This window comes from Mesoplodon bidens (genome assembly GCF_964165515.1).
Source record: "Mesoplodon bidens genome assembly, chromosome: 9".
Taxonomy (NCBI): domain Eukaryota; kingdom Metazoa; phylum Chordata; class Mammalia; order Artiodactyla; family Ziphiidae; genus Mesoplodon; species Mesoplodon bidens.
Genome location: NC_138166.1, coordinates 11,647,556 through 11,673,527, shown reverse-complemented (window position 1 = coordinate 11,673,527; position 25,972 = coordinate 11,647,556). Strand labels below are relative to the sequence as shown.

At 47.6% G+C, this 25,972-nt stretch overlaps 1 protein-coding gene across 1 annotated transcript in view; it reads right to left on the bottom strand.

The window, feature by feature from the left end:
* The window catches only part of CDHR3 (cadherin related family member 3), a 75,552-nt gene that overhangs the window by 21,804 nt on the left and 27,776 nt on the right, over positions 1–25,972 (bottom strand). Inside the window, exons 5-8 of the mRNA XM_081244223.1 lie at positions 18,751–18,845; positions 17,871–17,975; positions 12,370–12,518; positions 9,887–10,076 (exon numbers count right to left, since the gene is read on the bottom strand). Coding sequence (XP_081100349.1) covers positions 9,887–10,076; positions 12,370–12,518; positions 17,871–17,975; positions 18,751–18,845 — 539 coding nt within the window. The remainder of the gene's footprint in view (positions 1–9,886; positions 10,077–12,369; positions 12,519–17,870; positions 17,976–18,750; positions 18,846–25,972) is intronic.

Here is a 25,972-nt window from a genome sequence, read left to right as displayed (position 1 = left end):
TGTATGTGGTATCCTACCAAACACTTTAAAAACTCTCTCTCTAATCCCCTCATCGCCTAGAGGTTTGTGTTCTTGTCCCCATTTTACAGATGAAGAAAGATTGGTTCAGGGTGGTTGCAAGACCTGTCCCAGAAAGCTGATGCATCCAGGCACCATCCCCTTGTCAGTGTTAAGAGTCACAGTAAATTTTACTTTCAGTTCTACCAATGACTCTCCAGGCCCACAGAGGGTTCAGGGATCTGAGCCTTGATTACAGATCTGCAGAAGCCGGAAGGTTGCATCACCCAAAGACTCTAGGGTCCTGAAGCCAGGCATTTCACGCCCTCCCAAAGAGGCCTTCACACTTGGCCCCTTAGGGCCGCCTGGCATGTTCTTTTCATTTTCCCCTGCCACTTGGTATTTTTCCCCTAAACGCATGACTTGGAAAACGACTCCCCCCCCCGCCATTCATCACTCCCTGCCTCAAAGGCGGGCTGCCCTCACTCCCAGCCATCTGACCACGGTTCCCCCCACACTTGGAGGTGACAAGCCCAGCCGACATCCTCTGCCTCTGGCTCACAAACAGCTTGCGAAGCGCTTTCAGCCAAGTGCCTGACAATTTACAACCAGAGCGGCTCTCTCACGGGGCCTTTGATGCCTCCATCAGGGCCCTGGGCTCATTCATCACCAGCCTGGGAAAGCCACAGGGGCTGTTTCTGTCTCTCGGCCGCCCGAGAGCCTGCGTGGACCCACGGGGATGGCAGGGGACCTGGCACGAAGCCACCTGCCTCGTGGGATCCACTGGGTGCTTGGCGCCCTCCCAGCCTATTCTACCTGCTCCCCCAAACTCCGCTGCAGAGACTGTGCCAAGAGCCCTGAAGAAAGAGTAAATATTCAGGGACAGGGCTGCCAGAGCCCGTGGCAGCGCCAGTGCTGTCGTTTGGCTTGCGTTTGACCTGCCCAGGTGCTTCCACTCTGGTGTGGTGGGAATGGACAAGATGCTAGGCATGGGAGAGTGGTGGGTGATGCAGGTCAGGGTTTTCCAGCCCCTCCCTGGGGTATGCAAACGAAGCTGGGGTTTGGGAGTAAAAACTTTGACTTCCCGGACCGCAGAGGGAGGAGCCCTTTTGTTGCTCCTCCTCATATCTTGGCTTTTACAGGACGACTGCAAGTTCCTCCCACTGGAAAAGCCCAGGGCCCTCCTGGATCATTGTTTAGAACATTACCTTTAGTAATAAATACAATTAGTTCAGTTACTGGCTGGCATTGACCTTCAAGGCTAACTTGGAGAGGAGATCATCAAAATGTGATTTTACCAGCTAACATGGAATAAACTGCCATCTCGCACATCAGGGGACTCGGGACCACGGGAAGCCACAGTCCACACTTACCAGAAATGCACTGAGGGGAGAAAATTGACCAGGAAGAGTGGAGGTAGCACAGTCCGCTCCAGTCATTGATTCCCAGAGTTCTTACGCTTCAACCATCTTCCCCCACCTCTTAGGGCAGGAGAACAAAGGGGGAAAGCAGGAGGGTCTAGAAGAGCAGGACTTGAGGAGAAGAATTTCCCAAGATGCACTGGAGCCACCCAAGGGCACTAGCATAGCTTTAGATTTTCAAAGAAAGTGGAAGAGTGACTCTGGATCACCTCTGCCCCATCCCAGGGACCAGTGGTGGGTTTGATTTATGCAGAAAACGGTGTGGAAGTCACGGTCCTAACTATCCATGACAACTGTTCTCACCCATCAAACAGACTCTGTTCTTGGGGTTGGGATAGGAACCTATCCCATGGTCAAGGCCATTATTGATTTGATAGGGGCCTCAGCAAGAAGCAGATGGCACACTAAGGTAATTCCGGGAGGATTTAGTAAAGGGACTGTTACAACGTGTACACACGGTACATGGAAACTTCAAAGGATGGTCTAGGTCTAGGAAGAGTGGGCCTCCCTTTCCACTGCTAGGCCTCAAGGAGCCAGAGGAGGGAGCAGTTCCTGAAACCGGAACCAGGGACAGAGGGTGCTGTGTGCAGAGGGCGGCCTGATAGGAACTGAGACCTTCAGGAGGTGGAGGGGCTCATGCTGCTGACAGGGAGGGAGCCAGGGGATAAATACCCTGACTTCCCTCTCCCCCTCATTCCAGGGCTTCCTGTGGGCCAACGGGAAGGTGCAGGGCAAGGGAGCAGTTGATATCCATAGAGGTCAGCCTCCTGGGGCACAGAGCAGGGTTGGGGAGGCTGGGAGCTAGATCTGAAGAGGCAAGCAGGGTATGTCCAGAACAGGGTTTAGCTGTTTTGATGCCAGGCTCAAGACCACTTGATTCTTAGCACTATGCTGGGCATGCCAGTGGGGAAAACGGGGGGACATCGAAGAGCATAATAAAGGAGTTTGTATTTCTTTTTGTTTGTTTGTTTTGCGGTACGCGGGCCTCTCACTCCGCCGCAGGGACTGTGCCAAGAGCCCTGAAGAAAGAGTAAATATTCAGGGACAGGGCTGCCAGAGCCCAGGGCAGCGCCAGTGCTGTCGTTTGGCTTGCTGTTGCGGAGCACAGGCTCCGGATGGGCAGGCTCAGCGGCCATGGCTCACGGGCCCAGCCGCTCCGCGGCATGTGGGATCTTCCCGGACCGGGACACGAACCCGTGTCCCCTGCATCGGCGGGCGGACTCAACCACTGCGCCACCAGGGAAGCCCCAGGAGTTTGTATTTCTACTGCTTATCCTAGATAATCTTTGTCTAGGGTCCTTTGTCCTTTGCATGGCCACACTATGTATCAGGTCTATGTCCAGAGTTACCTAGAGCTTAAAAAATGAACTTGCAAAACCAAAGATAATCTCAGAGGGAGACTCTTTCCCTCGGGAGATCTGAAAGTGAGACCAGCTCTGGTGTTCAGCTTTGCTCCAGACAGAGGACACTCTCTCAGCAAGGGTCACTGCAGAGGTGCCCTCCCCACCCCCAGGAAGAACCACCTTCAGACTCCCAAGAAACTGGAGACTAGCTATTAAGAAACCACAGAGATGAAGCTAACCTGGGGAATTATTCATCTTGTGGCACTGAGACAAAATAGTTAGTGGAAAGACAGTACTGTTTTCCAAGAGTCATATTAACCCAGAATCACAAGGGACTTCATTGATTTATTTTTTTAAATTTTTTAATTTAATGTAATTTTTTTTATACAGCAGGTTCTTATTAGTCATCAATTTTACATACATCAGTGTATACATGTCAATCCCAATCGCCCAATTCGTCACACCACCACCACCACCACCGCCCAGCCACTTTCCCCCCTTGGTGTCCATATGATTGTTCTCTACATCTGTGTCTCAATTTCTGCCCTGCAAACCGGTTCATCTGTACCATTTTTCTAGGTTCCACATATATGCATTAATATATGATATTCGTTTTTCTCTTTCGGACTTACTTCACTCTGTACGACAGATTCGAGATCCATCCATGTGTCAACAAATGACCCAATTTCGTTCCTTTTTATGGCTGAGTAATATTCCATTGTATATATGTACCACATCTTCTTTATCCATTCGTCTGTCGATGGGCATTTAGGTTGCTTCCATAATCTGGCTATTGTAACTAGTGCTGCAATGAACATTGGGGTGCATTTTTCTTTTTGAATTATGGTTTTCTCTGGGTATATGCCCAGTAGTGGGATTGCTGGTTCATATGGTAATTCTATTTTTCGTTTTTTAAGGAACCTCCATACTGTTCTCCATAGTGGCTGTATCAATTTACATCCCCACCAACAGTGCAAGAGGGTTCTCTTTTCTCCACACCCTCTCCAGCATTTGTTGTTTGTAGAATTTATGATGATGCCCATTCTAACTGGTGTGAGGTGATATCTCATTGTAGTTTTGATTTGCATTTCTCTAATAATTAGTGATGTTGAGCAGCTTTTCATGTGCTTCTTGGCCATCTGTATGTCTTCTTTGGAGAAATGTCTATTTAGGTCTTCTGCCCATTTTTGGATTGGGTTGTTTGTTTCTTTAAGATTGAGCTGCATGAGCTATTTATATATTTTGGAGATTAATCCTTCGTCTGTTGATTCATTTGCAAATATTTTCTCCCATTCTGAGGGTTGTCTTTTTGTCTTGTTTATAGTTTCCATGCTGTGCAAAAGCTTTTAAGTTTCATTAGGTCCCATTTGCTTATTTTTGTTTTTATTTCCATTACTCTAGGAGCTGGATCAAAAAAGATCTTGCTGTGATTTATGTCAAAGAGTGTTCTTCCTATGTTTTCCTCTAAGACTTTTATAGTGTCCGGTCTTACATTTAGATCTCTAATCCATTTTGAGTTTATCTTTGTGTGTGTTGTTAGGGAGTGTTCTAATTTCATTCTTTTACATGTAGCTGTCCAGTTCTCCCAGCATCACTTATTGAAGAGACTGTCTTTTCTCCATTGTATATCCTTGCCTCCTTTGTCATAGATTAGTTGACCATAGGTGCATGGGTTTATCTCTGGGCTTTCTATCCTGTTCCATTGATCTATGTTTATGTTTTTGTGCCAGTACCATATTGTCTTGATTACTATAGCTTTGTAGTATAGTCTGAAGTCAGGGAGTCTGATTCCTCCAGCTCCATTTTTTTCCCTCAAGACTGCTTTGGCTATTCGAGGTCTTTTGTGTCTCCATACAAATTTTAAGATTTTTTCCTCTAGTTCCATAAAAAATGCCATTGGTAATTTGATAGGGATTGCATTGACTCTGTAGATTGCTTTGGGTAGTATGGTCATTTTCACAATATTGATTCTTCCAATCCAAGAACATGGTATATCTCTCCATCTGTTGGTATCATCTTTAATTCTTTCATCAGTGTCTTCTAGTTTTCTGCATACAGGTCTTTTGTCTTCCTAGGTAGGTTTATTCCTAGGTATTTTATTCTTTTTGTTGCAGTGGTAAATGGGAATGTTTCCTTAATTTCTCTTTCAGATTTTTCATTATTAGTGTATAGGAATGCAAGAGATTTCTGTGCATTAATTTTGTATTCTGCAACTTGACCAAATTCATTGATTAGCTCTAGCAGTTTTCTGGTGGCATCTTTAGGATTCTCTGTGTATAGTATCATGTCATCTGCAAACAGTGACAGTTTTACTTCTTCTTTTCCAATTTGTATTCCTTTTATTTCTTTTTCTTCTCTGATTGCCATGGCTAGGACTTCTAAAACTATGTTGAATAATAGTGGTGAGAGTGGACATCCTTGGCTTGTTCCTGATCTTAGAGCGAATGCTTTCAGTTTTTCACCATTCAGAATGATGTTTGCTGTGGGTTTGTCGTATATGGCCTTTATTATGTTGAGGTAGGTTCCCTCTATGCCCACTTTCTGGAGAGTTTTTATCATAAATGGGTGTTGAATTTTGTCAAAAGCTTCTTCTGCATCTATTGAGATGATCATATGGTTTTTATTCTTCAATTTGTTAATATGGTGTATCACATTGATTGATATACATATACTGAAGAATCCTTGCATCCCTGGGATAAATCCCACTTGATCATGGTGTATGATCCTTTTAATGTGTTGTTGGATTCTGTTTGCTAGTATTTTGTTGAGGATTTTTACATCTATATTCATCAGTGATACTGGTCTGTAATTTACTTTTTTTGTGGTATCTTTGTCTGGTTTTGGTATCAGGGTGATGGTGGCCTCATAGAATGAGTTTGGGAGTGTTCCTTCCTCAGCAGTTTTTGGGAAGATTTTGAGAAGGATGGGTGTTAGCTCTTCTCTAAATGTTTGATAGAATTCACCTGTGAAGCCATCTTGTCCTGGACTTTTGTCTGTTGGAAGATTTTTAATCACAGTTTCAATTTCATTACTTGTGATTGGTCTGTTTATATTTTCTATTTCTTCCTGGTTCAGTCTTGGAAGGTTATACCTTTCTAGGGATTTGTCCATTTCCTCCAGGTTGTCCATTTGTTTGGCATAGAGTTGCTTGTAGTAGTCTCTCAGGATGCTTTGTATTTCTGCGGTGTCTATTGTAACTTCTCCTTTTTCATTTCTAATTTTATTGATTTGAGGCCTCTCCCTCTTTTTCTTGATGAGTCTGGCTCATGGTTTATCAATTTTGTTTATCTTCTCAAAGAACCAGCTTTTAGTTTTATTGATCTTTGCTATTGTTTTCTTTGTTTCTATTTCATTTATTTCTGATCTGATCTTTATGATTTCTTTCCTTCTGCTAACTTTGGGTTTTGTTTGTTCTTCTTTCTCTAGTTCCTTTAGGTGTAAGGTTATATTGTTTATTTGAGATTTTTCTTGTTTCTTGAGGTAGGCTTGTATAGCTATAAACTTCCCTCTTAGAACTGCTTTTGCTGCATCCCGTAGCTTTTGGATTGTCGTGTTTTCATTGTCATTTGTCTCCAGGTATTTTTTGATTTCCTCTTTGATTTCTACAGTGATCTCTTGGTTATTTAGTAACATATTGTTTAGCCTCTGTGTATTTGTGTTTTTTACGTGTTTTCCCCTGTAATTCATTTCTAATCTCATAGCATTGTGGTCAGAAGAGATGCTTGATATGATTTCAATTTTCTTAAATTTACTGTGGCTTGATTTGTGACCCAAGATGTGATCTTTCCTGGAGAATGTTTAGTGTGCACTTGAGAAGAAAGTGTAATCTGCTGTTTTTGGATGGAATGTTCTATAAATATCAATTAAATCTATCTGGTCTATTTTGTCATTTAAAGCTTCTGTTCCTTATTTATTTTCATTTTGGATGATCTGTCCATTGGTGTAAGTGAGGTGTTAAAGTCCCCCACTATTTTTGTGTTACTGTCGATTTCCTCTTTTATAGCTGTTAGCAGTTGCCTTATGTATTGAGGTGCTCCTGTGTTGGGTGCATATATATTTATAATTGTTATAACTTCTTCTTGGATTGATCCCTTGATCATTATGTAGTGTCCTTCCTTGTCTCTTGTAACATTCTTTATTTTAAAGTCTATTTTATCTGATATGAGTATTGCTACTCCAGCTTTCTTTTGATTTCCATTTGCATGGAATATCTTTTTCCATCCCCTCACTTTCAATCTGTATGTGTCCCTAGATCTGAAATGGGTCTCTTGCAGACAGCATATACATTGGTCTTGTTTTTCTATCCATTCAGCAAGCCTGTGTCTTTTGGTCGGAGCACTTAATCCATTCGCGTTTAAGGTAATTATCGATATGTATGTTCCTATGACCATTTTCTTAATTGTTTTGGGTTTGTTTTTGTAGGTCCTTTTCTTCTCTTGTGTTTCCCACTTAGGGAAGTTCCTTTATTTAGCATTTGTTGTAGAGCTGGTTTGGTGGTGCTGAATTCTCTTAGCTTTTGCTTGTCTGTAAAGCTTTTGACTTCTCCATCGAATCTGAATGAGATCCTTGCCAAGTAGAGTAATCTTGGTTGTAGGTTCTTCCCTTTCATCACTTTAAGTATATCATGCCACTCCCTTCTGGCTTGTAGAGTTTCTGCTGAGAAATCAGCTGTTAACCTTATGGGAGTTCCCTTGTATGTTATTTGTCATTTTTCCCTTACTGCTTTCAACAATTTTTCTTTGTCTTTAATTTTTGCCCGTTTGAGTACTATGTGTCTCAGTGTGTTTCTCCTTGGGTTTATCCTGTATGGGACTCTCTGCACTTCCTGGACTTGGGTGGCTATTTCCTTTCCCAGGTTAGGGAAGTTTTCAACTATAATCTCTTCAAATATTTTCTCGGGTCCTTTCTCTCTCTCTTCTCCTTCTGGGACCCCTATAATGTGAATGTTGTTGCATTTAACATTGTCCCAGAGGCCTCTTAGGCTGTCTTCATTTCTTTTCATTCTTTTTTCTTTATTCTCTTCCACAGCAGTGAATTCCACCATTCTGTTTTCCAGGTCACTTATCCGTTCTTCCTCCTCAGTTATTCTGCTATTGATTCCTTGTAGTGTAGTTTTCATTTCAGTTATTGTATTGTTCATCTCTGTTTGTTTGTTCTTTAATGCTTCTAGGTCTTTGTTCAGCATTTCTTGCATCTTCTCAACCTTGCCTCCATTCTTTTTCCGAGGTCCTGGATCATCTTCACTATCATTATTCTGAATTCTTTCTCTGGAAGGTTGCCTACCTCCATTTCATTTAGTTGTTTTTCTGGGGTTTTATCTTGTTCCTTCATCTGGTACATAGCCCTCTGCCTTTTCATCTTGTCTATCTTTCTGTGAATGTGGTTTTTGTTCCACAGGCTGCAGGATTGTAGTTCTTCTTGCTTCTGCCGTCTGCCCTCTGGTGGATGAGGCTTTCTAAGAGGCTTGTGCAAGTTTCCTGATGGGAGGGACTGGTGGTGGGTAAAGCTGACTGTTGCTCTGGTGGGCAGAGCGCAGTAAAACTTTAATCCACTTGACTGCTGATGGGTGGGCCTGGGTTCCCTCCCTGTTGGTTGTTTGGCCTGAGGCAACCCAACACTGGAGATTACCTGGGCTCTTTTGTGGGGCTAATGGCGGACTCTGGGAGGGCCCATGCCAAGGAGTACTTCCCAGAACTTCTGCTGCCAGTGTCCTTGTCCCCACGGTGAGCCACAGCCACCTCCCACCTCTGCAGGAGACCCTCCAACACTAGGAGGTAGGTCTGGTTCAGTCTCCCCTGGGGTCACTGCTCCTTCCCCTGGGTCCCCATGCACACACTACTTTGTGTGTGCCCTCCAAGAGTGGAGTCTCTGTTTCCCCCAGTCCTGTCGAAGTCCTGCAATCAAATCCCACTAGACTTCAAACTCTGATTTTCTAGGAATTCCTCCTCCTGCTGCCAGACCCCCAGGTTGGGAAGCCTGGTGTGGGGCTCAGAACCTTCACTCCAGTGTGTGGGCTTCTGTGGTATAAGTGTTCTCCAGTCTGTGAGTCACCCACCCAGCAGTTATGGGATTTGATTTTACTGTGATTGCATCCCTCCTACCTTCTCATTGTGGCTTTTCCTTTGTCTTTGGATGTGGGGTATATTTTTTGGTGAGTTCCAGTGTCTTCCTGTCAGTGATTGTCTAGCAGCTAGTTGTGATTCTGGTGTTCTCGCACGAGGGAGTGAGAACACGTCCTTCTACTCTGCCATCTTGGTTCCTCCTCCAAGGGACTTTATTTTTAAATAATGGTGAGTAGATTGTGAGACAAAGAACAGGTCAAAATATCCAAAAGAACTTGTATCTGCCTTTTCCCCCCTCTCCATTGCCTTTTGTTCACAGGCAGTTAAGTTGTGTAAAGTGAATTAGATGCTTTGTTTTAAGTAAATACTTGCTTTCATTTATTCATATTACTGGTGGCGCACTTCTCTGGGAGCTCCTAGTTACCGATCCTAAGTCTCAAGTATCTACTATAACTGCTAACCAACAGCACCATCTTGCCATGGGTGGCAATAAATAAAGAAAAGGTACAGTCCAGAGAGCGCCTGACAAGTCCTATGGACTTGTCACCAACGGAGATGAACATGTTGTAGAAGAGAGCAAAATAAAAATATTTGGGGGCTTCCCTGGTGACGCAGTGGTTGAGAGTCCGCCTGCTGATGCAGGGGACACGGGTTCGTGCCCCGGTCCGGGAAGATCCCACATGCCGTGGAGTGGCTGGGCCCGTGAGCCATGGCCGCTGAGCCTGCGCGTGTGGAGCCTGTGCTCCGCAACGGGAGAGGCCACAACAGTGACAGGCCCACATACCGCAAAAAAAAAAAAAATATATATATATATATATATATTTTTTTTAACAGAGTAAGAAAGTGGAGAAGGGAGATTACAAAGAGGAAAGAAAATGGAAGAGAGGGAAGAAAAAAGGATGTGGAAGGAAAATCTCTCACCTAAAGGGACAGTTCAAATCTACTTATCTTATTGAGCTGTGTCGCAGGTGCCCACAATCCTTCAGTCCCCGCCAGACTATACCAGAAGACCTAAGCACCCCCAAAGAGGTGACGTGCCCACACGTGTCTCAGAGGCAAATACCTGAAGGTGAACTTGGTGCATGTCGAGGGGTTGTCATTAATGTCTTCCACAATGAAGGTTATCTGCTTGCGATTCTCCTGACCCCCAGAGGGTCTATCCTTCACCAGAACCTCCAGAGATATGGCGGGATTTTGTCTTAATTCACCGGCATCTCGGTCTATCCTGCGCACCACTTGGATGGTCCCAGTCACTGTGAGAAAGCCAAGGTCAGAATATGGCTCTTTGGAGAGAAATGAGGAGTCAAAGGTAGGTGGAGACTTGGAGTACATTTGAAAAGAACATTCTGATGTGAGGACTGGCTTACAAAGAGAATATTCTTTATACAAGTACATTAAAAAAAAAAAAACCTGGGGCTTCCCTGGTGGCGCAGTGGTTGAGAATCTGCCTGCCGATGCAGGGGACACGGGTTCGAGCCCTGGTCTGGGAAGATCCCACATGCCACGGAGCAACTGGGCCCGTGAGCCACAACTACTGAGCCTGCGCGTCCGGAGCCTGTGCGTCCAGAGCCTGTGCTCCGCAACAAGAGAGGCCGCGACAGTGAGAGGCCCGCGCATCGCGATGAAGAGTGGCCCCCACTTGCCACAACTAGAGAAAGCCCTCGCACGGAAACGAAGACCCAACACAGCCAAAAATAAATAAATAAATTTATATTTAAAAAAAAAAAAAAACACCTTATTTAAGTTCCTGTCTTGGACATTGACTGGAGTGTCTGACCTGATCCTTCTAGAATTTTGCACCTCATGCCTCAGGGTTAGGCCCCCTGGCAGCTGTCCTTGCCTGCCATTCATTGGACTGATAGACAGCTGACTCCAACCCCTGAGCTCTCTTTCTGGAGAATTTGTAACTGGGAGACACAAGTCAGGTTCCTAGTGGAGCTACAGATAAGATGCCAGAACTCTAGCTGCTGAGCAGCGCTACTTCCCATCCTTCCTGTGCCCTGACTGTTTACTCTTTCTCATGAGATATGCAGTATCCTGGTGATAGGTCTCCCTTACTTTTTTTTTCTCTTGCTTGGTTTGGCTGGCCTTAGTTTCTGTTACTTGCAAGCAAAGAGTCTTAATGAATATACTACAAAAAAAAAAACCCACTGTATTTGTTAAAAGTTCAATTTGCAATACTCGAACGAACAGAATTCTAAACCACAGTTGTCCACCCTGCCATGATCATTGGAGTGAGGTCCTCAATGACAGCCAGCACCGCCTTTGCCCACCTCTCCTGGGCGCAGGTAACCTTTGCCCTAAAGCCTATGGGACGAGTACCACATTGTCTTTTGGGGATTGTCCAGTGCTGGCCTCCACAAAATCAATGTAAAGTGAAGTCCTTTTGGGTGATGTGACAGGGATTTATGAGGTGGTACAGAGTCTAGGTGTAGGGAAAAGTGCAGCCTTTGGAGTCGGGCAGCTTTGGTTTGTATCGCTGCTTCACAACCTACAAGCTGTGAGACCTTGGATGAGTCACTTAACCTGTCCGAGTCTCTCTCTAAGCCTCAGTTTCCTCATCTGTAAAATGTGGATTACGGTAGTTCGTTGGGTCGCTCTGCTGGGTACTTAAGATAGAATGCATGTGGATCACGCAGCATCCTGCCCGGTATGGACTAAAAGATGGTCATTAAGAGGGAGAAACTCTCCTTCTCTGCACCAAGATACTTAGATGGGAAAATCCCCCAGGAATCCAGCAGATGGATGTATCAATAGATTGATGCAATCCAATACGGTAACCACTAGCCACATGTGGCTCTTTAGCACTTGAAATGTGGCTAGGCCAAATTGAGATGCGATAAGTATAACACACAACGGATTTCAAAGAATTGGCACAAACAATAATAAGGTAAAATATCTCATGAGTAACTTTAAAATCTTGATTACAAGTTAAAATGATAATATTTTGGATATCGTGGGTTAAATAAAATGCCTCATTAAGATCAATTTCACCTGTTTCTACTTTTTGTGGCCACTTTAAAATTACATATGTGGCTTCCACTGTATTTCTTCTGGACAGTGCTGGTCTGGATCCTCTGTTCAGGAGACTTCAAGGTACCGTCAGGATAGTGAACTCATCCATCCCTAGATGCCCACCTGCCTCAGAGGTGGAGTGGTGATACAGCTGATGATGCAGCTGTTGGCACAGGGCCCTGTTCAATGTCCCCAAACCTTATGCCAGCTGCTTTTAATGCACCTATTACAGGGAATTCCCTGGTGGTCCAGTGGTTAGGACTCCACGCTTTCACTGCCGGGGCCTGGGTTCAATCCCTGGTCAGGGAACTAAGATCCCCAAAGCCACAAGGTGTGGCCAAAAAAAAAAAAAATACACCTGTTACCCCGATAACTTACGATAGTCTAGACGGAAAGGCATGCCCCAGACCAGAAGACAGAGAAAATATTTGTAAAACAATCCAAATGGCTGAATTAAAGGATGCACATAAGGATGTGTGTGTGTGTGTGTGTGTGTGTGTGTGTGTGTGTGTGTGTGTGTGTGAGACTTACACTGATTGATCATGAAATAGCTGTTGACAGTAGTGATGCTGTAGAAGAGGAAGCTGGTAAAACCTTTATCATCAGGGTCCTCAGCTGTGATATTGGCCACAATTGCTCCTGGACCCAGCTCCTCGGGAATCGTGTACACGTGCGTTGGGCTGGAACAGAAATACAGCAGACACAGCTCATTTCAGGGGCACAGGAGGGTGGAGTCTGGGAGGTGGGTATTTTGGTTTGTGCTAAATATAGCGCTGAGCTGTTGGAGTTGCATCAATGTGTTGGGGAGGGAGAGCTCAGCAGCTGAAAGGAGGGGTGACTGGCTTTTGTGTTTCCACAGATCATATCCCTGTGGATGCAAAGGAGTTGCCATGCTGCGATGGCAACGATTTATACCAGCCACGGTCCCTGACTCCACGCAGGCCTGATGCCATTTCAGGTCAGCCTTGGCATTAACATCTTTTAAAATAAGGATAGTCGGCCTGTCCAGCTGTCTCCTCTTCTCCCAGTTCGTGTGCAGAATTTTCCTGAATTCTTTTTAAAATCCCTCTGGACACAATATCCAAAACTATAACTTCCTGATGCCCACACCATGGCTGCCCCCAGAAGCTGATTAAATTGTGAACCTTCTCTATCCCAGGGCCTCTGCTCACTTTTTATTTCTTCCCTTTTTTTTTGTTCTGAGGAGGCAGAATTTACACACAGAACGTGTATGCCTTTCCAAGTTGCGGTAACCGTGAGGTCAGCTCTCTGAAAGGAGAAATGAGCCCCACTGGCAGAAGCTAAGGTCAGCGCGCTGCCCTCCAAGGATGACTTCTTACAAAGTAAGCCCAAACTGCTAACCTATGCACCTTCCTCAGACCTCTACTGCCTTGGAAAAGGCCCGACACCAGACAGATATGTTTGAGGTTTTAACTGCGCAACCTGCATAAATTGAATAATTTTGAGTGCACCAAGGGAAGCTTATTGTTTAAAATAACTCTGCAGGAAGTCCTTCGTGGAGGGAACATCACTTCATGGGACAAATAGTCATCTTTAATTTACCCATTTCCTAAATTTGGGTTTTCCCACGTGGGAGTGTCTTTAAGAGGGGAATACTCTACCTCGGATCTAAAGGGTTGCGTTCATTTCATGAGCTCAGAAGGTCTCTGCGGTTCTGTTCCATCATCTGTAGGGCCAGAGGGAGGAGAAAGGGGCGGGGACCTCCAGGGGAGTCAGAGGTAGGCCGAGAACAGATGGAACCAAGCCCTGCCCAGCCAGGCTGCTCCCGGGATCCTGGGCCGGCCCCCACTCCTGGGGCGACCTCCTGTAGGCTCGCTCCATTGATGGGGGACAGCAATCTTGTTCAGGCCAAGAAGCCACCTCTGTGCTCTGGACCTCTCACTACCAGGGGTCCTACAGAAGCTGCCGTTTGTCCATTTACTTACCTGACACACATCGTTGTCAGGGAATCCGTGCCGCCCACCAGTGGGTCCAGGGATGGACAAAGTGGGATGCAGCCAAGGAGGCGGGGCGGCAGGAACCAAAAGCAGAGCCAGAGGAGAGGGGGGACGGCCCTGCCTCCCCAGGCTGGACTAAGCCCTTATTCCACTGTGTGAGAGGCCCTGATTCTCACGTGTTGGATTTTTTCCTTTGGCTGCATTGAGGGGGTTCCGTTAATTTCCAACAAAGAGATCACTAAGATACCCGTGCGACCTTCACAGCCTCGCCTTTGCTACCCCAGGGGTGGTCCCCGCCTTTCTAACTGCCTCCCTGAGCATGCTGGGTCCTCCGGCCACTCCAGACCACTGAATCAGGAGCCAGAGTTTCACAAGATGTGTGGGGTCGGGGGCGGGGTAGCACATTAAAGTTTGAGAAGGACTATTATGAGGAGTCACCAGGGCTTCCCTGGTGGTGCAGTGGTTGAGAGTCCGCCTGCCGATGCAGGGGACACGGGTTCGTGCCCCGATCCGGGAAGATCCCACATGCCGCAGAGCGGCTGGGCCCGTGAGCCATGGCCGCTGAGCCTGCGCGTCCGGAGCCTGTGCTCCGCAACGGGAGAGACCACAACAGTGAGAGGCCCGCGTACCGCAAAAACAAACAAACAAACAAACAAAAAAAGGAGTCACCAGAGGTGACAGCCAGAGGCTCCCAGCCTCTCATAGGACAGACAGAAGACACCTTGGGAGAGAAATCCCCTTCCACCCTGCTTCTTCCCTTCTAAGACAGTGGTTCTTAGCTGCAGATGATTATGTTGTTTGTGACAACTAGAGGAGTAGGCTGCTATCAGCGTGTAGTGAGTCAAGGCCAGGGATGCTGCTAAACAGCCTACGATGCCCAGGACAGCCCCACCGCAGGAAGTATCCCGCTCCAAATGTCAGGAGTGCAGCTGTTTAAGACCCTCATCTGCGGGCTCCTCCAGTCCACACTGGGCGCTCCGGGAAATCAGGTCCTCGTGAAGAGGACTGATCAGGCTGTTGGTGAAGACACAACTCCCCGGGGTACAACATCCTGTCCTTGGCTGACTTGATATTGAGCCTGGCAGAAGATAAAATCTGTGGTTTATTTGGTTTGGGGATCCAAGACCCAAGTGTGTATAAAATATCATTTAACTTAGAAGTGTTACCCTCAAACCACAGTAGAAATCTGTTCAAATGCGGTGAAGCCAGGACCCCTGCAGCCCCCCCGACGGGAAAGCTCTGATATCACTAATTCCCACACCCCTCTCCCCGTGACACTGGCTCATCAGAGCCTGGACCCAGGGCCACACTCAGGGGAAAGGGTATGAATCCGGGATGACCTGGGATGGCTTCTGTAAGTCCATAAAGTGTGTCTACACTGCCTGGCGCCAGGTTGAAAAGGACTGTGAATGAATGCAAAAGAAATGGGCAGAAGGGGAGAAAGACCCACCTGCCTGACTCTAAAACAAAGTTCTTTGCAAGAACAGTGAGCACTGTTTGCGAGGTAGAGAGTGAATGTAAGTCGGGGACTCTTACAGTAAACTGCCCGACTTCCATAATGGCAGCATCCTGGAGTGCACATCACGAGAACATGAAACGTTCAGCACTTGTCACCACCCGGGAGAAACATGGTGAGGTATTTTCAACAACAGAAATAGTACTTGCTTTGGTTGTATTTCATTTCAGGACCTTAACAAATAGTAAAGATAGAAGAGTTGTTTCCACATTTTTTTTTTTTTTTTTTTTTTGCAGTACGCGGGCCTCTCACTGTTGTGGCCTCTCCCGTTGCGGAGCACAGGCTCCGGACGCGCAGGCTCAGCGGCCATGGCTCACGGGCCCAGCCGCTCTGCGGCATGTGGGATCTTCCCGGACCGGGGCACGAACCCGCGTCTCCTGCATCAGGAGGCAGACTCTCAACCGCTGTGCCACCAGGGAAGCCCTGTTTCCACATTTTGCATATCTAACTTCACACTCAAACTCAGTCTCCTTGAGTCCATTTGAGGATTTAATTTTGTTTATACTGAATTAAATAACTTATGGTTAGTCCTAGCACTGATTTGGGAGAAAAGAAGGATGATGGTTCAAGGGAACCAGGAAACCCTCAAAGTTAGTACCTAGTTTGAAACTGAGCAAACTCGTTGAAAGTGAGGATGGCTGAGGGACTAGGTTGGGTCTAATTGAGCAGCCCGGGCAAAGTAGGGCGGCCATCCTGCCCCAAATCCTGCCTCACATCCTTCTAGATCACAGGCTCTCGCAGACCCATCCTTACCAACATCCAGGGAACACTGTTTGAAATAAAGTCGACTGTTTTTTTAAAAAATGGTTAGGGCTTCCCTGGTGGCACAGTGGTTGAGAGTCCGCCTGCCGATGCAGGGGACACGGGTTCGTGCCCCAGTCCGGGAAAATCCCACATGTCGCGGAGCGGCTGGACCCGTGAGCCATGGCCGCTGAGCCTGTGCGCCCGGAGCCTGTGCTCCGCAACGGGAGAGGCCACAAGAGTGAGAGGCCCGTGTGTCAAAAACAAAAAAAAAATGGTTAGACAGTCACAGAGGTCATGCTTCCTGTCTGGGATGGAGCCTAACAGGTTCATCTCTCAAACCAAAAATGAGAACCAGAGTTCCAGAGCAATCTCTGGGAGACCCCAACAAACAGCCAAGGTCATGTTCTCTTTCTGCTGAGGCCAATTGCTTTATTTTGGAAGACACAGTCCAAACCAGATGGCCTACACGTTCTGCCCCTTGGGCAAACTGATTATTTTCCCCTTTGCAGGCCCATTAGTCTGCTTTCCCACCTCACAGACTGGGGGTGTGGAGAGGGCATCGCAGAATGTGTCAGCTCTAGCCCCACCGCCATCACCTTCCTCTGGGGAATCACTGATGAATCCGCATTGCTGTGTTGGCCAATACTTGAGTCTGAATCCAGGCTGAGATGTCACAACTATTTTTAAACTGCCTGTACTGTGTTCCTGGAGGAGCCCGTCAGCAGAAATGCACTGCACCGTCCTGCTGAGCTTAACCTGGCAACGAGCATTCTGTGGGAGTGCCTTTGCAGCTGTTCCCTCCGTGTTGACACTCAGCAACTGGGCTGTAGACTGTGATAACGTCCAGAAGTTTCACAACTGTGGTGTGCTTTGCCAAAAGGCACTTGGTTAGCCTGTGAGTGGAGGTGCTTTAATACCTCCATCTCAGAATACTTTTGCAAGCATTCTACATAGGTCTGGGGCCCAGTGGCTTTTGGTTGGTGGAGTCTCCCGAGCTGAATGTATTCCATGAATACAGTGAACCCAGGCAGGGGAGTTTGCCAGTTTCCTTGTGGCTGGTTCCCGAGCCTGGCTCAGCAACTGAGGGGTACGGTGGGGGGCGGAGTCTTGTAACCAGTAACCAGGCTGTTTGCAGGGTCACATGCCAGCTCAGAATCCCATCTCCCCCTCCTAAATCCTTGTCTGTGACAGGCTCTGGTCTTGCCTTTGTGCCTGGGCTGGTGCCGGGCACATTCCCACAGGCTGCCTCTACCAGATTCACTTACCTTCCTCCCATCTGTTGGATGGGGGAGCTGCCAGACAAGGCAGATCTCCTTTATGAATCCACCACAACAAGAGGAAACTTAGAGCACCCAGCAGTGGGCAGGCCCTTTAGGCACCATCGAGACAGCCCTTTCCTCAGTCGGAGAGGATGACCTCCTGATAGTGGGCTTTATGGAGCCTGGACTGATGACGTGCTCTAGGATTCTGCCGTTATTAGCGGTGAGCCTCCTCTCCTACGAGTACCTGCCTTCTGCCTTCTGCACGTGCCCAGCGGCAAGCCTTGCACCAGGGGCGTGGTGTCTGGCCTCTACCCTTCCCCACCGTACCCAGAATCCCATGGTGCACATGTCTGTGGGGTGTGGAGACAGGGGGAACAGAGGTGGAAGATGTTAAGTCTGGAGGCCCAGGTAAAGGAGCCTCTTACCTCTCCTCCAGGCCAGAGCAAAGGGCAGTCCTCTGCCTTGCATGCAATGTGTCTGAGGCGGCTCAGCCACTTAAGAGACATGGTGCCCCCGGCCCACGGAGACCCCCGCCCAAGCCCTCAGGCCTACCTGGTAAAGCGAGGGATCTCATCATTGATATTCACGATGTTCACCTGCAGCTCCATGGAGGCTCTGAGCCCTTGGCTGTCTCTCACTTCCACGATGAGAAGGTACCTGTCAGGAAACAGCCCAAGTCAGGGAGTCAAGCTTTGCTGACATGACCGCAAATGGAGTGGGGGGAGGGAGGGAGGAACGCGTCTGTCCCCTTTCTGGCCACCCCCCTCCGTCTCCCCCTGCAGAGTCAGATCTGCTAGGTCCACGCTTCTTTCCTCATCTCTAAAACCCCACCCCTCCATTTCTCATCCTATAGTTATTACTGACGGCTGCCATCTCCCGCCCGCCACGTTGCACACCCTGTCTCCACTCTCCCTCCCGTTATCTCGGCAACGTGCCTCATCCACCCACGTAAGGAAACTGAGGCTGCCATGCATTAGATAACTAGCCCTGCTTCTCACACCTGCTGCAGATCCCAGAGCCACACCTGCGTGGACCCCAAGGCCTGTGTGTTTTCCCCCTCGAACCCTGGCTTCTCCTCACCTCTTTCCCCAGAGGCCTGCTCGCCTCCACCATTCTGCTCTGATGTCAGCGAACAGCTCTGACATCTGCTTCTCCAGAGCCAGAAGGGCATCTGAGGCAGTCCTCCGGATGCTTCAGGGGCCCCTCCCACACCTTCGTTCTTGTGATCCAGAGATGAAGCTTTTGGGTGGGAAGGAGGCCTTCGGATAATGGCCTTACTCCTGATCCCTCTTTGGAGCTCACTACCCTCTGAACCTAGCAGCAAGGCAACGGACCACTCAGGGCCTCCCCAGCTGCCCTCAGGCTGCACTAGGCCTGTTCCTTGGACACTCAGATAAAAGGTACTTCAAGCAAAGTCACTGGCAAAGGCTACCTGCTGTGTCCTGCTTCAAAGTCAAATTCTGTTGTGGAGAAGAGGGTCCCATTAGCAGACATTCTGAAACTCTTTGAAGGGGAAATCAGGAAATACTAAAAAACAAGGAAAAAAATATTACTAAGCACACCTATGTAGCTTTCCCCAAGAGATGAGTTTGTTCGCTTCCCATTTTATATTCTTGGCCCATGCAATACTTTTTTTTTTTTAAAGGGAACGCTATTTATTTATTTATTTATTTTGGCTGTGTTGGGTCTTCGTTTCTGTGCGAGGACTTTCTCTAGTTGTGGCGAGCGGGGGCCACTCTTCATCGCGGGTACGCGGGCCTCTCACTGTCGCGGCCTCTCTTGTCGTGGAGCGCAAGCTCCAGACACGCAGGCTCAGTAGTTGTGGCACCTGGGCTTAGTTGCTCCGCGGCATGTGGGATCCCCCCAGACCAGGGCTCGAACCCATGTCCCCTGCATTTGCAGGCAGATTCTCAACCACTGCGCCACCAGGGAAGCCCTCGTGCAACATTTTTGATGTATCAGGATGAGGCCCAAATGGGCAGTTCTCAGGCTTAATGGTTCTTGATTCAAGAAGGCTCTGGATCAGTTGGTCTGAGCCTCTGACCCTGATCGGCTACACCCTGAGAAGCTGGTCACTGGATCCTGCTTCAATTACAGAAAATACACATCAACAGCTCCCTGCTTCTGAGTCCAGCATACTTATCCCCATCACCGTATTCTCACTTCTGCTTCCCAGGACGACTTCTGGCTTTGATTTGGTGTCTTGGCTTTAACCAACACTGTTTCAACACAGCTCCCATGCATTAGGAAATAGGACAGTACTAAAGCAAATACGATCCGGTCTCTTTCCTTAAAAGAACTCAGGATACGGTGTGGTGTGAAAATGTTCACAAGCATCGTTCATTACAATGATGGCAGGGAAAAGGAAGGAAACAAGTGTTAGAGAGAATGAACCTTACCAGGTACTAGAGTCCAAGTTGGAAGCTGGTTTGGGATGTAGACGTGTTTTTGTTGTTGTTGTTGTTGTTGTTGTTTTTGCGGTACACGGGCCTCTCACTGCTGTGGCCTCTCCCGTGGCGGAGCACAGGCTCCGGAAGCGCAGGCCCAGCGGCCATGGCTTATGGGCCCAGCTGCTCTGCGGCATGTGGGATCTTCCCGGACCGGGGCACGAACCCATGTCCCCGCATCGGCAGGCGGACTCTCAACCACTGCGCCACCAGGGAAGCCCCTAGACGCATTTTTTAACACCCCATCTCAGGGCTATGGCCACTGGTCAAGTCTTTGCACATCCTGGGGAGTTGAGGGTCTGTCCTCCTTGGTTCCCAGTGCTCAGCCCAGCTCTCTTGAGGACCCCTTGCCCAGCACCAGTTGCTCTGATAAGAACACAGGCTTCTTTTACATCCCACTGAGGGCCAGCCCATAGGAGGCCCACCCCTGTCCGTCCACGGGCGCTCATCAGAATTGCTTCCTTGCTCCCATCGTGGAGTCAAGAAGCAGGGGAAGGCCCTGGATCAGAAGAGCTGAGTCCAAGCTCTGGTTCTCACCTCAGGACCTGGGACAAGTCCCTTCCTTGCCTGTAACTTAGGGCTGAGACCACCAACTGCTCCTCCGCATTATGGTAAGGATTAAATCGGAAGGCGCACTGGAAAACGTGAAGGGCTGCGTGGCAACACGTGAGGCTTACGTATTTATAGCCATCTGTTCCAAAGGACTTTAAGGGCAAAAGGTTTCATTACTTCCCACTAGGGTGAGGGATGATCTCTGGATCAGATCATAAGTGGAGGTTATGCAACCAGAGCCACAGCCCCTGAAGTCTAGAATCAAAGGAAGCGTCAGCCGAGCTTTCCAACCTAGTGATTTGCTGTGTTGTGATCGCAGCTGGGCTCCCCATAGAGAAGAGAGAACGCACAGAAAATAGATGAAAGCTCTCCTTTGGGGCCAATGTAAGATTTTTAAACAACCTTTAAGAGTGTTTACTTTCCGTTTATTATTTAATAACATTTTTCTAATTGTAATGAGCATATTTTTAACAAAAAAACTGGGACCGAAAAGTCTAAAAAAGAAAATATTAATCACCTGTAAAATCTCATCATTTTCCTGAAGTCTTCTGTTCTTTTCTATGCAAACATACACCCTCCAAAAAATTGAGATGATGTTCTAACCACAATTATAATATTTTGTTCTTTTTATTTATAGCTTGAGCATTGGCCCATATTCTTGTCTCATTTTATACACTGGTTGGTTAATGACGATATGGCCTTCTACTGTAGGGGCTTATTTTACTAAGTCTTTCTTGCTGGTTACTTAGGTGCTTCCAACACATTTTTAAGAGGAAATATTTGGGCAATGCCAAGAAGTGCCCTTCTCCCAGCTACCCCGCCCTCCAAGTTGTATAAGCACCTTGACAGCACTCAAAGGTGTGGTGTTTAAATCCCAAGCCCCCCACCAACTCTCCAGCTCACTGCCTGGGCCTGCAGCTGGCAGCACATGGAGCTGTCCTGGCTCTGTGAGCAGAGCCTTTCCTGCAGAGAATCCTCACATATCCACATATCAGAGGCCCAAGCTGGATGTGCTGGAATGGCAGAGTTCAGAGACCCCAGCAAGGCATTTACTATATGCACCCCAATCGGGATGCCTTTCCACATGTGTTTTGAAATGCTCTAGGAGATAGGTCCCCGGATCTGGTTGTTTCCCAAACAGTGCAAGGTCTTAGGATATGGAGATGACAGACAGCCCTGCTCTGCCAAAGACAATGGTCAACCGAAGGAACATACAAAGAAGATGTGGGACAGGTGCTCCACGAGGGATAAATATAGGATATGATGGCAACAGAGGAGGCCTCTTAGACCCATCCGGAACATGAGTCACACATTGGGGCAGTTGAGTCGTGAAGTGGCTCTGGATCCAGGCTGGAGCCAGACTGCTGAATCTGAATCCTGGTTCTACCACTTTATGAGAGCTTGTGCAACAAAGAGGAATAATAATAAGGCATGCCCCATGGGGAGATCACATAAAGTTCTAGGACAGTGCCTAGCAGAGGTAAGCTGTCCATGTATGTTAACTACGACTGTCCAGTTAGAATGTGAGATCCATGAGGGAAGGGGCTTCCTTTTATTCACTGCTCTATCCTATGCCTAACACATACTAGGTGCTCAATAAATGTTTGTTAAATGTTCAATGTTGGGGCTTTCTTCTCACGTATTTCCCATCTGAGACCCCCATTCCCACGTTAAAGGATCTTAAAACAAAAAGGCAACAACAACAAAAACCTTGCCAACTTTTATAAAAAGTCCGTTTCAATTTGGTAATGCTGGACTTGGGTATGAAATCATCCTCCAGTCTCAGCAAGCAAGAAAAAAGCAACAGCAGCAGACAGAAAGGGTGGAGAGCTGTAGGATTAGAACACGGGGAATTTCTTTTAAATTTTTATTAAGAGGCTGATTTCCTGGAATCCCGATTTTTTTTCTTTTAGAGCCAGGCTAATTTCCTTTATCCCTGAACCTACGAGCTTCTGTTAATGGGAATAGCAGTTTGGTACTTAGAAAGGAGATAATATCCATAGACTAAAAATATTATGTCATGTGGCCATTTGCCAGCGACTCAGCAAAGCTTTCTGTAAAACCTGGCATTCTCTCCCCTTTTTAAAGGCTTGTTTAATCAAAGCTGCTCCCTTGATATTCGTTCTTGGAAAACAGAAATTAAATAGGATGAAAAGCAACGGCAGCCCCTCTCTGCTCCAATACTGGCTAAGAAAAGTCCTGAGTAATCAGATCAATTCTGTGAACAAATGCTTGTCAGACAAGCTCTCGAGCGGCCCCGCAGGGAATATTCCTTTACCGTCACCCCAGGTTTCTCTCTTCGCAGCCCCTTGGCGGCAATGTTTTGCTCACGGACACAGAGCTTCCTGCCTCATCCATCCTTTATTGTGCCACCGGTGCGGAGAGAAAAAAAAGGCTGCGAGGGAGCTGGCCCAGTTTCCTGAAATGTCAGGCTCCCTGGGGAGGGCGCGCCACCTCCGGGCCGGCACCCCCCCCGCCCCCCCCCGCCCCCGCTACAGCTGGAGTCACGGGCGAATCATGATCCAACCTGTGCTGATTTGCAGCCCTCGGTTGCTTTCGGGCCTGCAGTGGAATCAAGCGGCAAGAATTCAGCCTCCCAGCTCGTAGGAAGAGAGCAGTCAATTTCCAGGGGCCAAGTTTCCAGGGGGAAGCAGGACCCTTATTCCTCCCAAGTCCGGGGAGTGCCAATGACCCTATCAGCCACTGAGAACATGCCCCCAAGCCCACCCAGAGGACCCAGACAGGCAGCATCTCTCTACTGGGCCAGGGCAAGTGATAAAGATGACGCCACGGTCCTATTATTTTTCAGTGTAAGCTGAATGTTTTATAAAAGCCTCAATTCCTCTCTTTTCCCCCTATTCCGCCCCAAAGCAGCTCAGAGGTGGGAGGTGGGGGACGGGAGTGGGAGGGAAGGGTGCCTAGGAGGAAAAAAACAGCTACCATAAAAAAAACCTACCGCAAGCCCTTAACTCAGCTGGGCTCTCCTTGTGTGTGTTATTATCATGAGGGTGAGCTAGGTGGGTTATAGACAAATACTTGTTTTGTTTTGTTTTTTTTTAAAGGTGTCACATTTTATTTATTATCTTTGGCTGTGTTGGGTCTTCGTTTCCGCGTGAGGGCTTTCTCTAGTTGTGGCGAGTGGGGTCCACTCCTCATCGCAGTGTGCAGGCCTCTCAGTGTTGTGGCCTCTCCTGTTGCGGAGCACAGGCTCCAGATGCACAGGCTCAGTAGTTGTGGCTCACGGGTCCAGTTGCTCCGTGGCATGTGGGATCCTCCCAGACCAGGGCTCGAACCCGCGTCCCCTGCATTAGCAGGCAGACTCTCAACCACTGCGCCACCAGGGAAGCCCCCAAATACTTGTTTTTAAGAAGAGCCACATGTATAAATGCAACATGCTATAGATATGTAAAGGATGCAGTCCTTTACTGAGGAAGCTGCAGATCTTCCTGTATTCTGTCAGTCTTTTTCCGTGATCCGCCTGGGTCCTGTTCTTTGATTCAGGCGTCACTAATCTTAAGAACAATGATGCCCTTCTATTTGAGGAAGTATCTCTCCCGACGTATGAACCATCATCAGTGGTGGTGTCTTTGGAGTGGGAATTTTCCAATAGCATTGCTTGTTCCCTTCTCAGGAATTCTCACGAGAACCTGGAGTATAAAGCATTTTGCAAAGACTTCCAGCAGAGACTCCCGAGTTAGGCAGATGCCTGGGGGTCAGTGAATAGTAGGGGTGTGTGTGTGTGTGTGTGTGTGTGTGTGTGTGTGTGTGGAAGGGGATGAGCAGAATCCCTTGATTTTCACTGGCATTACCTGGCCCAGGCGAGGGCCTCAGATCCTTCCCTCACCAGGAAATAGGGGGCTGCTCAGGGGACCTGAAATCTTCCATCCAGTGGGACTGACAGTCATCTGATGATCCCTTTACTCTCAGGAAGATTGAAAGGTGATGCCACTTCGCAGAGCCATGAGCAAGATGGAGGTGGAGAGAGAATTGCTTCCCCTGCTGCCCTCCTGGTAGCCCAGCTGGTAGCAAGGTTATTGCTCTTTTAATTTCATCCTTTGTCTGCCCTGGTGAAGACAAAGCACATTTCACTTTATGCAAAAGTCCTCCCCTAATGGAAAGGCCAAGAGAAAGCCCCTTAATGGAAGAATTGCTGCACTAGATCACTTTGCCTCCAGCTGCGAAACTGATTAACGTCCTTCGAGTCTCCAAGGAAGCTTTGCTGCAGTCACGGTGGCCATTTCCAAGCATGAGGGGCGGGGAGTGTGGGAGTTGGGTGGGAGGGAGTGGGCCTCAGAGAGCCTCCTTCAGGAGGTGGAGAAAGGGCAGGCAGAAATGCCAGTAAATCTAATTATTCACATAGGGACCGTCCTGCGCGTCTCTGTGTCCTGATGCTTTGCCTCTGAGCCTTCTCCATCTCCACCCATCACAGCACAGAAGGTGCACCAGCAGGGGAGCGAATGCTGGGCCCCAGCCACACCGTCCAGCACAGAGGCCACCAGCCACGGGCACCTGTGACCACAGAGCATCTGCACTGTGGCTGGTCCAAAAGGAGATGAACTTAAGTGTAAAATACACGAGTCCGAAGAGATACTGTGAAAAAAAGGATGTATAATATCTCACGAGTCATTTTTATGTTGATTATATGTTGAAATGATAAAAGTTTGGATATATGGAGTTCAACTGTGTTAAAATGAATTTCACCTGTTTCGTTTTACCTTCTTGATGGGGCTACTAGAACATTTAAAGGCACAGCACTCATTTCTGGCTCACAGTCCAGCTCTATTGGGCAGTGCGGGTCCAAACAATGTACAACCCCATGCTTTAAAACTTTCTTTAAAAGGGAGGGAGCAAATACCAGTGGTTTCTGTATTAGCCCCACTTTTACACAATCTGTGACGGACACAGTTTCACTTTATTAAGCTGGATGAGGGTGGAGGATTTGGTGTAAGAGTTGCAGGTTCCGGAGGTGTCCTAGAGCTAATATTTAATTTATCCTTCCTCCTCTGGTCGCTGCCATCAGCAAGGTGACTCCTGGAACCCACCAGGTAAGACGACAGGCACAAACCAAGCCCAGGTGGCTTCCTGCACATGCTTTGGTATTTTATTAAAGTCTGTGCTTGTTTACTCAGGTCAGTGGTTCTCCAAGGGCAGAATGCATCAGAACCACCTGGGAAGTTTGTGGTCCAATTCAGCGTTCCGAGGCAGAGTCTAGGAATCTGCGTTTTTGAAGCATCCTAGGTATGTTCTCATGCAGGGGCTTGAACACCCAGTGAGAAGCACTCATAAACCAGTGTTCCCAGCCTTTCTGACCAGAACAATCACCCAAGGTATCTGGCAAATCTGTAGATTCCTGGCCCCATCTCAGACCCACAGAATCCAAAACGCCAAGGGAGAGACCTGGGGAGTGTGGGAAACAGTGTCTTAAAGCAGTAAAATAAGTCAGAGAAAGACACGTAATGGATGATATCACTTAGTGTGGAATCTAAAAAATACAACAAACTAGTGAATATAACAAAAAAGAAGCAGACTCACAGATATAGAGAAGAAACTAGTGGTTACCAGTGGGCAGAGGGAAGAGGGGGGTGATTTAGGGGGAGGGAGTTAAGAGGTACAAACTATTAGGTATTAAATAAGCTACAAGGATATATTGTACAA